This window comes from Betta splendens, chromosome 3 (genome assembly GCF_900634795.4).
Source record: "Betta splendens chromosome 3, fBetSpl5.4, whole genome shotgun sequence".
NCBI classification, from domain to species: domain Eukaryota; kingdom Metazoa; phylum Chordata; class Actinopteri; order Anabantiformes; family Osphronemidae; genus Betta; species Betta splendens.
In genome coordinates this window covers 9689902-9705701 of record NC_040883.2, presented here as the reverse complement: position 1 = coordinate 9705701, position 15800 = coordinate 9689902, and the positions used below count along the sequence as shown (strand labels likewise).

At 43.7% G+C, this 15800-nt stretch overlaps 1 protein-coding gene across 4 annotated transcripts in view; it reads left to right on the top strand.

The window, feature by feature from the left end:
- Positions 1–15800, top strand: part of vps13c (vacuolar protein sorting 13 homolog C) — a 40271-nt gene that overhangs the window by 1555 nt on the left and 22916 nt on the right. For 3 of the 4 annotated variants that reach the window (XM_055507355.1, XM_055507356.1, XM_055507357.1), the window contains exons 2-43: positions 108–151; positions 371–413; positions 955–1050; positions 1592–1693; positions 1985–2047; positions 2446–2514; positions 2744–2853; positions 3004–3063; positions 3135–3194; positions 3289–3369; positions 3585–3642; positions 4181–4308; positions 4380–4486; positions 4785–4959; positions 5171–5233; positions 5306–5447; positions 5516–5616; positions 5715–5857; positions 5936–6128; positions 6211–6325; positions 6458–6594; positions 6682–6814; positions 6909–7026; positions 7101–7236; positions 7401–7473; positions 7577–7677; positions 7756–7909; positions 8452–8528; positions 8639–8698; positions 8980–9130; positions 9207–9323; positions 9405–9508; positions 9846–10013; positions 12615–12919; positions 13374–13521; positions 13598–13706; positions 13860–13993; positions 14104–14260; positions 14495–14574; positions 14679–14738; positions 15032–15185; positions 15633–15752. In XM_055507355.1, coding sequence (XP_055363330.1) covers positions 108–151; positions 371–413; positions 955–1050; positions 1592–1693; positions 1985–2047; positions 2446–2514; positions 2744–2853; positions 3004–3063; positions 3135–3194; positions 3289–3369; positions 3585–3642; positions 4181–4308; positions 4380–4486; positions 4785–4959; positions 5171–5233; positions 5306–5447; positions 5516–5616; positions 5715–5857; positions 5936–6128; positions 6211–6325; positions 6458–6594; positions 6682–6814; positions 6909–7026; positions 7101–7236; positions 7401–7473; positions 7577–7677; positions 7756–7909; positions 8452–8528; positions 8639–8698; positions 8980–9130; positions 9207–9323; positions 9405–9508; positions 9846–10013; positions 12615–12919; positions 13374–13521; positions 13598–13706; positions 13860–13993; positions 14104–14260; positions 14495–14574; positions 14679–14738; positions 15032–15185; positions 15633–15752 — 4749 coding nt within the window. The remainder of the gene's footprint in view (positions 1–107; positions 152–370; positions 414–954; positions 1051–1591; positions 1694–1984; positions 2048–2445; positions 2515–2743; positions 2854–3003; positions 3064–3134; positions 3195–3288; positions 3370–3584; positions 3643–4180; positions 4309–4379; positions 4487–4784; positions 4960–5170; positions 5234–5305; positions 5448–5515; positions 5617–5714; positions 5858–5935; positions 6129–6210; positions 6326–6457; positions 6595–6681; positions 6815–6908; positions 7027–7100; positions 7237–7400; positions 7474–7576; positions 7678–7755; positions 7910–8451; positions 8529–8638; positions 8699–8979; positions 9131–9206; positions 9324–9404; positions 9509–9845; positions 10014–12614; positions 12920–13373; positions 13522–13597; positions 13707–13859; positions 13994–14103; positions 14261–14494; positions 14575–14678; positions 14739–15031; positions 15186–15632; positions 15753–15800) is intronic. The other variant, XM_029144052.3, reaches the window with a different exon arrangement.

Here is a 15800-nt window from a genome sequence, read left to right as displayed (position 1 = left end):
ATTAAGAGATATCAAACCACTCCCACAAATGCAAAGAACGAGGCACAGCCAGAACAAAAGATCCCAGATAATCCTGATAATGACTGCATTAATTTGTGTGTCTGCAGGAAACGTTGTGCTGGAAAACCTGAGGGTGAAGGAAAATGCTCTGGTGAGTTCTGATCCTTGTGCCACAGTCTAATGTCTTCAGAACTGGTCCCACTCAATGCTTGTCTTGATAGAAAAGACCGATGACCGAACAGCTCCTTCCAGATTCAGTTCTGTTGGATGAGCTGCTTAGTGTCACAGTAGAAGAGTGATCAGAACCATGTGTTCAGGTTGTTCTGGTGGCCTGATTAATGCTCTAATCAGCATTTTGTGTTTGTTTCAGAGTGAGTTTGATGTTCCCTTCAGAATAAAAGCTGGACAGATCGGTGAGTGCTGTGGGCTTTGTAAACTTCAGCCCTGTCTTCTTGTTAGAATAACAACCTCATTTCTGATATTGCTCCTTGGTTCTGGTGTTTCCCACTGTCAGAAAAGCTGCTTGGTCAGTACGACTACTGTCACAGGTGAACAACAGTAAACCAGCTATGATGACTTTATCATCAGGTTCCCTGGATCAAACTTTAGGCATTCTGAGTTCACACTCTTTGACACCAATTACCTTCAGTTTGAAGTCTTCTTGTGTCCAAACTCTTTTAAACATTCTAATTCTAATTCTAATCAAAATTTGACCTTTGACCTCCTCTCAGCACCTGCAATCTAGTGACCATGGAGGGTTATTGAAATTATGTCTAAATAGTCATAATAAATGTTCTTCAGTCTTATTGTTATGGGTGTTAAAGAAGACTAAGAAAACGGTGACTATACGGAACCAAGTCCACAAACAATATAAACAATAGATATCTATCAGAACAGAACCTGATGGGCCAAACAAAGCCAGTGTTCATGTGAAGATGAATCTTTGTGTTTCAGGGAAACTGACGCTGAAGATTCCTTGGAAGAACCTGTACAGCGACGCCGTGGTTGCTACGCTGGATGGCTTGTACCTGCTTGTCGTCCCTGGAGCCAGTAAGTGGCCACAGACCCATACCTGACTGAGCTGCGTCTGTGAACACTGACCACCAGGCAGAATAAACGTCTGGTTCGCTGGCCTACAGTCTAGTGCCTGATTGTGTGTGTCATCCAATTGTTATAAATCACAAATTGTGTGGTGTAAATTGTAAATTGTGTACAGCTGTAAAGAAAACTCAGGTCGAATCCCAACAGAGCAAACTCTAATGAAAAGAGACACAACAGCAGCTGAACCATATGTGCAACAGATGCACAGTTGTTTATTGTTGTATCTGAATGAAGTTACATGGTTGGTTCTGGACCTTTTTCAAAGCTCCAGGCAACAAGAACAACTGTACAGTATCTGTACCATGGTTTCAAATAGTCACTTCTTAGAACCCACTGTATTAATTTTGTCTTGGTTCTCTGTTCGTTGAGTAACTTGACTCAACGCTGCAGTCTAGACTTTAAGATTGATGAGAAATACTCAAGGTGTTAAGATTGATCTCAGCAGGTGGTGAAATAAAAAAAAACTTGTTTGATTTCATGTCTTTATTAGCTATAAAATATGACGCAGCAAAGGAAGAGCGTTACCAGCAAGAGGCGAAGCAGAGGGAGCTGCAGCGCATCGAGGAGGCTCTGCAGATGGCCGCCAACAGAGGTGAGACCAGCCCCCGAAGCGTTGTCTTCTGGTATGGAAACACCTGTGGGTGAGGCTTTACAGGGAACTAGGTTACTAGTCAGCAGCACCCAGTATCTTTATGATGCAAGGCCATAAAAACATTTACTCAAACCTGAGCTATGGCCCAGTGACTGAGGGTCGGTTCAGTGAATTAATGTGAGGAATGATGTTTAGGACTTTTCTACGTCGTCGTGTTGTTTGTGGTGCCGCTGAGCATGTTGATGAATGTCTTAACGCTGTCTGTCCTGTTCATGCTGCGCTGGCTGTCAGCATCTCACACTGGAGAGCTGCTGTTCAGTCTGGAGAGTGTTGTGTACCACGGGCCCCACAGCGGTAACACACAAAAACACACCAGACATACTCCTGTCACATTTAGGCGTGTTCTGAGCCCAGATCCTGGACCTTTTATAGCTTGTTCAGTAGATGTAAACCAAAGACTGTCCCACTGTACAGTACAGTGTCTGTCTTAACACATATCATTAGAGCATCTGTTGCCAGTACACAAGCTCTAAAAACTGTGCAGCTGATTCTATGCAGTACAGGAGAAGCAGCATTAGATCAGAAAGACGCCTCCTTCAGCTCCTTCTCTCTGAAACTCTGCTGCAGCTTAGATTGTAGACCCTGAACATCCTAGGAACTAAGCCTCACATTCTGCTTCTCTGTCTCTGTGTTTCGGGCTTTTCTGTCTCTAACATCCGTCTCTCCCTTTAATGCTGCCAAACTACTCAAAGGACACAAAAAAATTAAAAAGCACAAAAAAGGCTTGAAGAAACTGAAACGACATGACACAAACAAGTCAGGTAAGTTTCAGAGTCCAGGTTGTAATGGTGATTGTTTTATAGTAGGTTGACAAATGGCTGCACAGGGAGTTAGTTCCTGTGATTGAATCCACGCTGGAATTCACATTCACACACTGTTTGGTCTGAATCTGCTGACGACTCATTTCTGCAAGAAAAAGAGAGAAAACTCATCATTTTGCAAAGGTCTGGTTGAGATGGACATTCATGTCCCTGTTCACGTTTACTTTAGAGAAACCTCTGGAAGACAAGAAGGACACATTTGTGGAGAAGCTGGCCACGCAAGTGATCAAAAACCTGCAGGTGAAGATCAGTCACATCCACCTTCGCTACGAGGACGATGTAAGTCCCTGCTGTGTCCGCATCTGGGAATGGGGTCAGATCTAAATGTCTGTAAGACTTCCTACTTGTCCACTCTGTTGGTGATATAATAGGCTACAAAACCTTTATTTCTGGAAGATAAGTTCAAAGAACTCATGTGTTTGAATGCAGGTGTCGGACCCACAACGCCCTCTATCATTCGGAGTCACACTGTCAGAGATCAGTTTGCAGGTAAAATAGCCGTCTTCGTATCTCTGCACCTCCGACAGGAGTTGACTGCTAACCTGTCAATGTTTTTCTAGACAACTGATGAAAACTGGAGGCCGTGTATCTTGAACGAGGCAGCAAAGATCATCTATAAGGTGACAGCTGGTCTGCTGGTGTGATTCTCTGGTTTAGGGTTAACTCAGAGAGCTGTCTGGGACAACTGACCTCCTGACTTTGTGTTTCTGACAGCTTGGCCGTCTGGACTGTCTCTGTGCCTACTGGAACGTCAACAGTCAGATCTTCTATAGAGGATCCTGGGAGGATATTGTAGTGAGTTCACATTTGTTCTGATCATTCTCTTGCTACTTTTATTCGGAGGATAGGTGAAATAGAAAGAGAAAATTAGAAAGAACCGAGCCCTGAGGTACTCCATATTTTACGTCAGAAAATATTATTGTAGCATTGTCACAATTACTGACTTTTTTAGGGCCTTCATATCACATCCATACCACATACTAACCCTTTATTACTTGAATTTTCTGCAGGACCAGCTGAAGGTTGGGATTATTGGTAAAGACCAGGAGCTGTCTCACTATCAGTACAGTGAGTACAACAGTTTTTTTATGATTAAAAACAACACAGAGAGACTGGGACTTTTAGTCAGTTCATATTTTATAATTGTCAACATTTTTTCAGACTTGAATCTGGTCAGTTGCTGCTTGTTGTTTGTGCTTTTTATGACAGATCTTACAATGATAAATGGTGTACTAGCATTTTTGTATGTTGTTTGTATTATGTTTATTTTTATTTGTACACCGTGTTCTCGATGCTGCTTCTCACACACACAAACTTATCATGATCTTCCATTATAACTAAGTGAAACCCTGATAACAACAGAGTTGTTCATGTGGTGTCAGTATGCCAACCCTAACCAAGAGATGAGTTGCTGACAATAACAGCGGTGGATCAACATTTGAATATAGATTGTACTAAATTACTAAAACACTTTTGGTACTAACTACCAGAGGTTGTATCCAAAATGAGGTGATGGCTGTCTTAGGTTCTGACTTTAGTTCCACAGCTATGTTCCTACAGTTAAAAAACATTAACAAAATGATACTGAATTTTTTTTGGGGGGCAGTTTTCAGGCCTATTTTTGCATCTGCTAAAATGTGCATCAACCCGAACGCTGAAGTGGAACTGAAAAGTCCTAAAGCAAAGCTTCACCTGGAGGTGCAGAATATCGCCATAGAGTTGACCAAACCACAGGTGAGACAGAAATGTGACTTAGGCAGGAGTGCATGAGTTAGCATGTGCTGACATGTGCCTCCCGTCTGCAGTACGTAACCATGGTGGAGCTGTTGGAGTCCATCGACTGCATGGTGAAGAACACTCCCTACAGGAAGTTCAGGCCGACCGTCCCAGTCCACAACAATGCAAAACTCTGGTCAGCAAAACTAATTTAAGTCTAAGCTTAAACTTAACTTGAGCATTTATGCTCAAGTCTTCTTGGAGTAGAGATAAACATAGAGTCCACAGGATATGACCACAGGTGGAACTAATGAAGGCGCTAGAAAACATCAGAATTGGAGGATTAGTCCTCTAAAGCAAATGTGCTAATATGTTCTTAAAACAAATGTTTATTTTGAAAACCCGAAGGAACAACTGTGAAATCTGCATCATGTTAATAATAATCCACTGCCTCCTCTTAGTTTGGGTGTGTTTCATTTCTGTACCTCTGTCAGGTGGAGGTATGGCTTCAACAGCATCCTTGAAGTTCACATCCGGCGCTGCAGTCGCATGTGGTCCTGGTCCTACATCAGAGAACACAGAGAGATCCAGAAGGAATACAAGACCGCCTACAAGACCAAACTTTCAAGCCAGAGCAAGTCGAGCTTGGACACCGAACGACGCATCCAGGTGAAAGGGTTTGAATGTTCTGTCCAAGGTCCAAGACATACTATGCATAGACACTTTTATGGTTGTTCACTGCTTCCAGTTACTTTACTGTGAATAATTAATGTAATGCAAAAAACTGGCTTAGTGTTACAGAATCTGAATTTCTTGAAACCCAGGCTTCTTCCAGTGACATCATCAAGTCTGTGGTGTGTTTTATGGTTGTTTCATCTAGGATCTGGAGAAGGTTCTAGACGTGTTCAACATTACATTAGCCCGACAGCAGGCCCAGATGGAGGTACGGTAAAACGTAAGCATCGACTCCTGTCTAATTTCACAGAAGTGTAATGTTTGGCTCCTTTTGGTCCAGGTTATCCGGTCTGGACAGAAGTTGCTGGCGAAGAAGACGGTGGCCAGGCAGAAACAGGGAGGAGGCGGCTTCTTCAGCAGCATATTTGGGAGGAAGGCAAAAAAGGAGGAGCAGGAGGTGGAGGAGAGCAACGCCAAAGAAAGTGAGTGTCTGTGTGAACCACACACCATAGTGGAGATCCCGAACAACTAACCTCTTTGTGGTCTTCAGGTTCAGGTCTGGATGAACTCATGACACCTGAGGAGAAGGAAAAGCTTTATACAGCTATTGGCTACAGTGGCAGCTCCCACAATCTGGCTCTACCCAGACAGGTGGCTACACTGCTGCTTCATCAGACACTTTGACCTGTTTTGTGTTGTCTAGCGCCATCGACAGGACTAATGCTTTATTGTGTCTCTCTGTGTTGCAGTATGTAGCTGTGGTTGTAACTTTCCAGCTCTTAAGTACCTCTGTGACGGTCCGAGAGCAGCCCAATGTCCCAGAAATCCTTAAGGTCCAAATGATTGACCTCAGCACCAAGATATCCCAAAGACCTGGAGCTCAGGCCATCAGGTAAGTGTTTGCTGAGGAAATCCAAAACTTGGTGACGTGGTCATTGTGTGCTATGGTGATGCTGAGCCTCCCTTACAGGGTGGAGGCAGCATTGCAGCACTGGTACGTTACAGGTTTACAGCAGGATGGCGTCGTACCATCCCTCATCGCCTCGGTGGGAGACTCTTCATCGTCTCTTCTCTGTGTTGAGTTCGAGTTAAACCCAGAGGAGAGCGCTGCAGACCAGCTACTTAGAGTCCACTCTCAGCCTGTTGAGGTCATCTATGATGCGGTAAAGCCTGTCTCCCAGTTCAGCAATCAGACCACTGCTGGCTGGTTCGTGGGTCACATCCGTTTGTCCTTGCGTGTTGCAGCTAACGGTGAACAGTATGGTCGAGTTCTTCAAAACGGGTAAAGGCGTCAACTTGGAGGTCCTGACCACCGCCACGCTCTCTAAACTGGAGGAGATCAAAGAAAAAACTGCCTCAGGTCCCTTTCATCCATCCTCTGAACTAGATTTAGCAAAAAAGAAACACACCAGTGTCTTACCTGCACCTCAGCTGAACCAGTGTGACAATGTGTAGCTGAGAAAAAAGTGATTAATTTCATTGGTCTCTACAGGTTTGTCTCACATTATTGAGACAAGAAAGGTCCTGGACCTACGGATCGACCTGAAGCCATCCTACCTCCTTATACCAATGTTCGGCTTTTGCAGCAACTCTTCCGACCTGATCATCGTGGACTTTGGCAGCTTGCAGGTTGTGTTTACATACGTTCAGATCCTCAACAATGTGCATCTTTAAAGTTAGTTCGATCCAGATCCAGATGTCTGGGTGTGTTTGTAGCTAAACAGCGTTGAGCAGACTGGGTCCAGTTCCTCCCCCACCTCTCTCTGCTCTCTGGAGGAGATCATGAATCGAGCTTACGAGAGGTACAACTTGGAGCTGAGGCGAGTCCAGGTGCTCTACAGCAAGTCAGGTACATTCACACACAGCAGCTGTCACAGTTTCACAGTAATGCACAGCTAACAGGTGCAATAGTCCACATTACCTCTGCTGTAAACCAAATTCAGGAGAGGCCTGGAAGTCGGCTCGGCTGCAGCGTTCATCCGTCCAACACATCCTCCAGCCGATGGACTTCACCCTCCACCTAGCCAAGTGTATGGTGGAGAAGGATGCCAGGATGCCCAGGTGAGCCTCTTACCTGCATGCAGGAGTCCAGTCTTTTGGCTAACTCACTTAAACCTATGGAGTTGTTGTTTCAGGTTCAAAGTGTCCGGTGAGCTGCCTCTGCTGCATGTTAAGATTTCCGATCAGAAAATCCAGAATGTTCTGGACTTGGTGGACAGCATCCCCCTACCCAACATGAGCTCCTCCACCCCCTCCAGTCCCACAGAGAAGGTACACTTGGTCGCCTTTAAATCAGTTTTAGTCCAGGGCATCAGGGGGACCCAGGACCAGGACCTGGACCCAACTCCAGTGTTGACTCTGCTGTTGTGACTAAATATCATTTAACCATAAGTTCTTGGAAGGTGGGATCATGATGTTGCATGTTCCTGTTGCAGGTGCTGTCATTGACAGAGGCCAGACCACGAGCACTCAGCCTTCACCCCGCCCTCCTGGAGCCTCTAGAGACAGGTCTAATGTTTAAACTACTCCAAAACAGACACAGACTAGTAACTTATCATTTCCTTCCTTTATCACTTGCTTTCGGACATTATAGTTTGTGCTGCTGTTTTAGATTCGGATGAAGAGACCAGTGAGAAGTCAACAGATTCAGACCAGCAGTTCTCGACTCTGGAAGAACTCACTGATATTCAGTTTAAATTTGAAGTCAAAGAGGTTTGTTAGATTGCCTGCTCTGAGATGAGCTCGTCACGTGGGGACTGTCTGTTACCAATGGGTGACTGGTGTCTCCAGGTGCTGCTGGAGCTGACCCGGCAGGTGGACCAGGAGAAGACCATCCTGGCCTTCAGCATTTGTCAGCTGGGAGCTGAGGGGAAGAGTCGCAGCTTTGACCTGAGTATCACCTCATACCTGCGCAGAGTTGCACTTGACTACTGTGACGTAGCAGGTAATGAACCGAAGTTGTAGCAATATCTTCATTTTAAGTTTAAGTAGTTTGAGTTGCTACTTTTGTTATGGGGATACAATCAAAACCATTGATTACAAACATCATAATTTTAAAACCTAAAAACACATGACTATAATACAATAATCAAAGAATCTGTCAGGTTCTGTGTGTCACACTGAGCATGAAAAAAAAGAATTAGGTGTAAAGATCTAGAAGGATGCAGCTTTGTGAAACCTCTCCAGGGGTCTTAGCATCATTAGATCAAAACCAAATAATTCATTTGCGTTCCCCATAGATTTGATTTTAAAAAGAGCAACATTACAAGCAACTGTAGCTTTTCCTTAATGATTGTTTCCCTCTCTTCCCTGACGTATTGATGTGTGAGGTGTAAGTTGAAACATTAAAGGAGAAGAAACCGCAGGGTTTACCCGCGGTGGTCTGTCCATTGTCAGTCCTCGCTGCCTCGGGTCACGCAGGTCTCCACTCACGAACCAGACATGACGCGGACCTTCTTAGTTACATGTTGGCTTTAACTCTTTCAGATGGCAGAAACAACCCTCTCCACCTGATCAGGTGCGCTGAGCAGGGCTCCAATCTGCTAAAGGTGGAGTTCACAAAGGTGAGCACCAACGCCCTGAAGCTGGAGCCCAGGTGTATCTGGGTGGTTCTGGATTTGAGGCTCTGTCTAGAGTGTGTGTGTGTGAAACTGTTGCCTTTGTGATTTTTCAGGCCGACCCCAGCGGCCCCAATTTTCAGACCATGTTTGACAGCACTGAGCAAACACTGAAGGTGGGTGGAACGAAGCTCATTCAATAAATTCTCTTAGCCCTTCATGGTATCTAATGTTCATATGGATATTAGTTTAGACAGAGTAAAATGTGTGTCGAATAGTAGGGGAGTCGTCCACAGCCCAGATTGGACGTCCAGGTCCCAGTTTCTCTTGTTCAGAACAGTCAAAGTCAGCTAGTCAGGATGTGGTTATTATGGGCCTCGGCTCGTAAGCGGCATTATTGTTTTATTTTTATTTATTGTCCCATGAGCCCTGTTAATGGTTCTCCTGTCTCATGCAGGTGGAGGTCTCCTCTTTAGACTTCCTCCTCCACACAAAATCTCTTTTGTCGACAATCAACTACTTGACGAGTGCTCTACCGCCGAGACAGACCTCCATCCAAGACCAGGACATCAAAAAGCAGGTGGAGAAGACGGAGCAGGGCCGAACAGGTTGGTTGAAACCAACATTGCTTCTTTACCATCCTTTAATGTTCAGGGTTTGACAAGATGTTTTTTTCGTCTGTAGTGTCTAAAGGAGCCAAGGGCGACAGCATCTACAGCTTCAAACTGTTCGCTGTGTTGGCTTGTTTCCGGGTGGAGGTGTGTGACGACCACCACAGCATCGCCGACATCAGGGTGCAAGGTCACAATCAGGTTTTTTTAGGAAGTGAACCCCAACTTTCCGTCAATCAGTTTTCTCACTGTAAATCCTTGATGTCTTCAGGAATTGATGCTTCAGTGATGATACACGCAAACGAGACAGACGTGTTTGCTCGACTAAGAGACATCGTGATCACAGATGCCAACCCAAACACTATCCACAGAAAGGTTTGCACAGCATTTAGTTATTGAGAATAACTTTAACTACATTAATCGTCATTATTGTTTTTGGAAACTGAACTATAAAGTGGTAAATTATAAATTCAACCTTCATTTAATTTCCTCATATACTGTTTGTTGGAATTATTAATTTCTTTCTAAGAAATATGGGAGGTTGGACTTGGATTAGACTGAAACAAACAATTTGTTCTATAATTAATAAATAATAATGACTAATATTGTGTTTTAAACTGTTTGACACACATTGTGTTACAGTATGTCCTCAGTATATGAAAGGTGTTCAGGAAAGGTCCACCCAGGATCAGCTGGTGCCATCTTGTTTCAGGTGGTGTCCATCATGGGAGAGGAGGTGTTCAGCTTCAATCTGTCCTTATTTGAGGGGGCGACAGAATCTGGGGGCTACAACGACATGTCGAAGGTGGATGGAAAAGTCACGATGCGTCTGGGCTGCATCCGGATCGTCTACCTGCACAAGTTCCTCATGTCACTGCTGGTTAGTTGGTTACATCTGTACATGCAATCATTCAGTACAATAACACCACTGATTTAAGCTGGGCGCCAACATATCCTGAAACTTATCTCTGACACAAAATTAGTATCAGTTCATTTGTCTTCTGAACCGGTCCAGAGCGGGTTCACATCCAGGATCTCTTAGTTCTGGTGATTTGACTGTCAGTTTTGTTGCCTGTTCTATTAGAAATTATTGTGTTGTAAAATATGTTCACTTCCTCACCACCTTCCTTGTTTTAATCAATCTGCCTTACATTAGTCACTAGTTTATCATGTAACGATGGAGACACATGATCAGACCAGTATTCAGGTGTTTAACATTTCCAGGACTGCTCTGATCCTCTGTCGCCACAAAAATGTGACACATTTCCAATGTGCATAATTTTTACTTTATTTAAAAGAACTTTTTTATTCCATCCAGGCATGTTTGTTCTTAAAGATACAAGATGAGGGACATTATTCACAATTTGGTTCCCACAAACACTCATAAAAAAAAGAAAAGTTAAATTTCACAAACCAAACAAATGTGTAGTTGTGCTGTTCTGAGCTCTTTGTGTACCTTGGGAAGTCTGTTGTTGCAGACAGTGGCCTCTCCAGGATACAAACCGTGGGAGGATGATCTGTTTGTGTAGGGCGGGCTTTGGCGTTCTGCTAATCGCTGGCTCTTTTCAGTTTCTCAGAGGTGTAAGATGAGCTTTTCGTCTCATTCTGCCTAGAGTTTATTCCTGCTCACGGTATCACGTTATGGGAACTCCCCTCTTCTGTCTGCTGAGGTTGAGTTGTTGCAGCTGTACATTGACTTCTGACTCTGGTGGACCGTTGTCCTCTCTCTCACCCTCTTTGGGTGTAATGGCAGAATGGTGGCTTTTGGCTACCGTGTCTCAGGCTAGGAGACAAAATCAACAAGAAAGAGGTGTGACAGCTGTCCAGCACGGCCTCCAGCATGCGGTCTGCTCTGCGTGGTGCCCTGTGGTTCCCTGAGGCGTGATCTGGGGCAGCGAGTCCTCAGGGTCCACACAGACCTGATGATGAAAGCTGTCACTGGGTGAAACACTTTCTCTTTTGCTGCTGGTACAGCTTTGGCCACTGGTCTCAGGGTTTTCCTTAACTAAAAAAACATTATTTCGCTTTTTTTACTTTGAATAATTATAATAATAAGATCTGTTTTCTAACCATATGCATCAGTAGTCATACTTACACAGTTGTCTGTTTTCATTGATGCCAGTTTTTGTTTCATGTCATACAACATATAACTTTACATATTCTAAGTGATATATTTTCAGAATGAACTTGAATGTTTGACAATCACTTTGACATTTTCTTGTATCTCATGGTTTTTGTCTTTTGTCCTGATGTTTTGTTTTTTTCAGGCTTCTTTTAGCTTTCACTGTTCGTCAGCTGATGAGGTACAGCTTTAAGCATGCAGCTCTGCTCTGCATCAAACCTTCTGCTTTAGCTTCCTAACACCTTCAGTCCACCTTGAATACAAGCCAGTTTTAGATCCTTGTAAGAACTGGATCAGCCTGGTTTTAGTTTTAGTAGATGTGAGTGAAGTCCAGGTGGATCCATGAGGAGGGTTGAAGCCAGGTTCAGGATGAAATAGTAACACAGCTCGGATTCATTTAGTTCATTTTGTTTTTCCATATATGATTTTACAGAATCAAGTATGATAAAGTCAAATATCAAGGTTTCCTGAGTTAAAGCAGCCCTGTGTGAGTTGTCTGTAAGTCATATAACTCTGAGCCCTAAGCATGGATCTGACACCTTCAGTCTGTCTGAGGAGGTTGATCTGTGATGTTTCTCCCCCTCAACCATTTTTAAAAATCCCGTCTTGCTGTGTTTACTCTGCAGCATAAAGGTAGAGGATTTAAAAGTCATGACCGATGATCCATGTCATTTTAGAGCATAGCGTTTCCTTCTCTAATGGGAAACACATTTTTGTCCAAGTCCAGTTTGGTTCGATACTGTTGTATCAGGATTTTGTGATGACTTCACAAAAAGATGAGCTGGAAAAAAAAACAGCTCTGTCGTTTGCCGACTGAGCACAGATGAAGGAGTGAAGATGAAGGAATGCTTTTCATGCACATGAAGAAGTCAGTTAATCACTTCCTCCATATGTACTATGCATCTCACTCAGTGGGCAAAAACGTCCTCCTTGTAAACTCACTTGATTCTGGTTTTGTAAACAAAACATTTCCTTCTGGGGAATCATGCATCACTAATCCATAAACATGCTCAGATTCTGTATTATTTCTATTAATACAATTCTGTTTGTTTATGAACATGTGGCACCAAAGTTCTGGTTTACAGGACTTGTTCAGACTTCATCATTCATTCTGTTCCTTCTGGTAACTCTCAACCAGGTCCAGAGGACATTTTTAACTTTAATTTAATGAGATGGCACTGCCCCTGATATGCATCATATAAGCTTCATATTACTTCTAAACGTTTAAGACAGGAATGAGCTCATTCACTCATCAGGGCAGTGAATGCCTCACACCAGCTTCCTCTGCTCGTTCATCAGTCAGTGAATCTTCATCGCTTTCATACTCATGTCTCACCCCTGACTGTTATGTCCTTCCAGACGTTCATTGACAACTTCCAGACAGCCAAGGAAGCACTGAGTGCTGCCACTGCTCAGGCTGCAGAGAAGGCAGCGTCCAGCGTGCGAGACTTTGCCCAGAAGAGTTTTCGGCTGTCCATGGATGTCAAGCTTAAGGCTCCACTCATCATCATTCCTGAATCTTCCAATTCCCATAATGCCTTGTTGGTGGATCTGGGTCTGATCACAGTAGGAAACAGTTTTTTTCTACTGCCAGCTGAAGGTTTCTCTTTGCCGGCAGTGGTGGAAAAAATGGAGGTTAAGCTGACGAAGCTCAAACTTTCCAGGTAGAGAATCAACGCTGAACCTGAACCTGACACTATTCATTGTAACTGTAGCCATATTCCATCCAAGCTGCATGTTTATTGAAATAAGATGTAGGTATCTTTTAAGTGCGTTGGTACGTTTAAAGGTTGTTATAGAAACCTAGACTTCTTTTACTGCTGCGGTTAATCTTCATTGATTTTGTGGTGTGATTAAAAAACAAATGATAAACATGACAATTCGACATCAGGAGGAAGTAAATTTGATGTTTATTACACCTACTCTTTATAAACATTTTGCTGTAGAAACAAAAATATTCAACATTCATATTGCATAATTGTCCCCGTTAGGAAACATGATGGCTTTTATTGCTGAGCCAGAACCAAAAAAAAAACAGTTCTGCACACTTCAGGCAAGTCAAATGGTTGCTGAACAGGAAAAACTCAGCACATGCTGGACATAATGTGTTTTTTTCAGAACAACACTGAAGCAAGATAGTTCTGAACCAGATGTTGAGATTCTTCAACCAATCAACTTAGAGCTTCTTGTCACCCGAAACCTGGCTGCTTCCTGGTTCAGCAAGATCCCTGGAGTCCACATCCAGGGAATCCTCCGGTCCCTGAACGTAGGTCTTACATGTGCAGCTGTTTAACAGCATTGGGCTTTTTAGTAGCACATAAAATCTGTCATCTGTCCGTCAGATAAGTCTGGGTGAAGAAGATCTTGCAGTGCTGATGAAGATCCTGAAGGAGAACATCAGCGAGGGGAATACAGACCCCAGCATGGACGTCACAAGATACCCGGCCCAAGGTAAGATACATGTTGGGAAAGCTAAGTGTCTCTGCTGCATCGGCACTGAGAATAATTCTATATTTATGAACTTTGGTTTGTAGCTTTACCTGATGTATGTTGAAAACTATCTAAAGGTTGACAACGTGATTTTGGTAATCTGTGTCTTTAAAGAGAAGCCAGAAGCCACCGAGCTGCAGACACAGGAGGTCTCACTGCAGATGGGGTCAGAAGGAGCTGTAGCTGCTGCAAGTGCAGGTCTGACGGAAACCACCGTCAATGTTCTCCTCAACTTTGAAGTTAAAGAGGTACACAACCCATCCCAGTGATCTAAACAGACATCAAATCTGATTTACAGCTGTGAGGTCTGTCAGGCTCGGTCCTGTCCTGATCAATCAATTCCTATTTTTACCCTAAGGTTGTTTTGACAATGAACAAGCCCAAAGACGGGAAGGACTCGTCTTTCCTGATCTTTCATGTTGCGAACCTGGGCATCGACACAAAAGTCAGGAAGTACGACATGTCTGCTACGACATACGTCAAGATGATCACCATGAAATGTCTTGAGTTCAGGGGTCAGTGAAAGTCGGTTCTGTGATAAATGACATGTGTGGTTGTTTTAAAAGCACATCCTCCTGTTCTGTTGTTTTATCATGTGTTCTATCACATATCGTTATGGTTCTGTTGTATTATGGGTTCTACAATGTAGCCTCCTGTTCTGTTGTATTATCATGTGTTTTACAGCATATCTTTGTGGTTTGTGTTCAGGAAGTGTCCTCGTCTATAACCTGTGATGTGTTTTTTTCCAGACTCGAGCGGTGAAGCTCTCTGTCTCATCGGCTCGTCCGTGGAATCTGGACACGACCTCATCAAAGTGCAGTATGTCAAGGTGACGGCATCGCTAACGTACCATCTGATAAGCTGATTGGGTCAGATCGGACCCATCAGACCAGGACATAAATCTAAGACTGTGCTTTGTGTCTGTTCCCTCAGGCCGACCGCTCGGGACCCAACTTCTCCACAATCTACAAGAACACTGAACAGATGATCGACGTAAGTTAGAAAAGCACACACAACAACAGAAAGTTTGTTTTTGTGTTTAGCCTTTAAACTTGAGTGCATAAACACAATAAAAGCTATATAACTGAGCATGTGATAAACCGTTGCTGCCAGTTTGGACACAGGTCACAGGTTTTACTCTTTGACCTTCTGTTTATCTGCTGTCGTCTCATTAGCTGCTTCTTGGACAGAAAATAAACCTGCACATCAACATGTTCTGTCTTCAACACTTTAGAGAGATGGCTCGTGAACATTTCTGCAGACCCTCTTCCTTTTCCTTTGTCCAGGTGACCTTCACCTCTCTTGACGTCATGCTTCACACTGAGGCTCTGCTTTCAGCCATCAACTTCCTGTCGGCATCTGTGTCGTCTGGCAGCACGTCGTCCACAGAGGAGGAAGTCAAAGCAAAGACAGTGGACAGGACGGTGTCCGCTCGTTCCAGTCAGTAAAGGTCACATCAACATAAGAGTGTGTCTGTGTTTATCTAACACGCCTCAATGAGCTGAACATATTTTTTGGGGAAGCAGAACTTGACAAATGACATGGATTCTTAGTGGCTTATAAGATACTGTACATATCTTATTGAGCCCCTGGTGAAATTCTTCTCTATATTTGACACATCCCCCTGGCTTAGTAGCCCACAAGCAGTGATAATACAACAAAACAGTGTCTTACTCAAGGACACACATTCGGTGGGATGGAACCAGCGACATACCCATTCATCTACCATTGTTCTGGGTTAATCAAATGTCATTCAACACAACATTCAACAGCAAAATATTATGCATTGATGTTTACCATTGATTTTCAAAAGCTTAGGAAGTTGAATAAGCGAAATGCTTGGTTACCACTGGCCCCTGTCGTTTATATGATGTTGTTTCCTGGCAGCTGCCCTGGTGTCACCTGCAGACAGTGAGGTCATTGACATGAAAATGATGATGATGTTGGGAGCCTTCAACGTCCTGGTATGCGATCAGAGCTGTAACATGGCTGACATTAAAATCCAAGGTACAGATCCCAGTTGAGTGTGTTTCTGTGCTTCATTGGCCTCTTTAA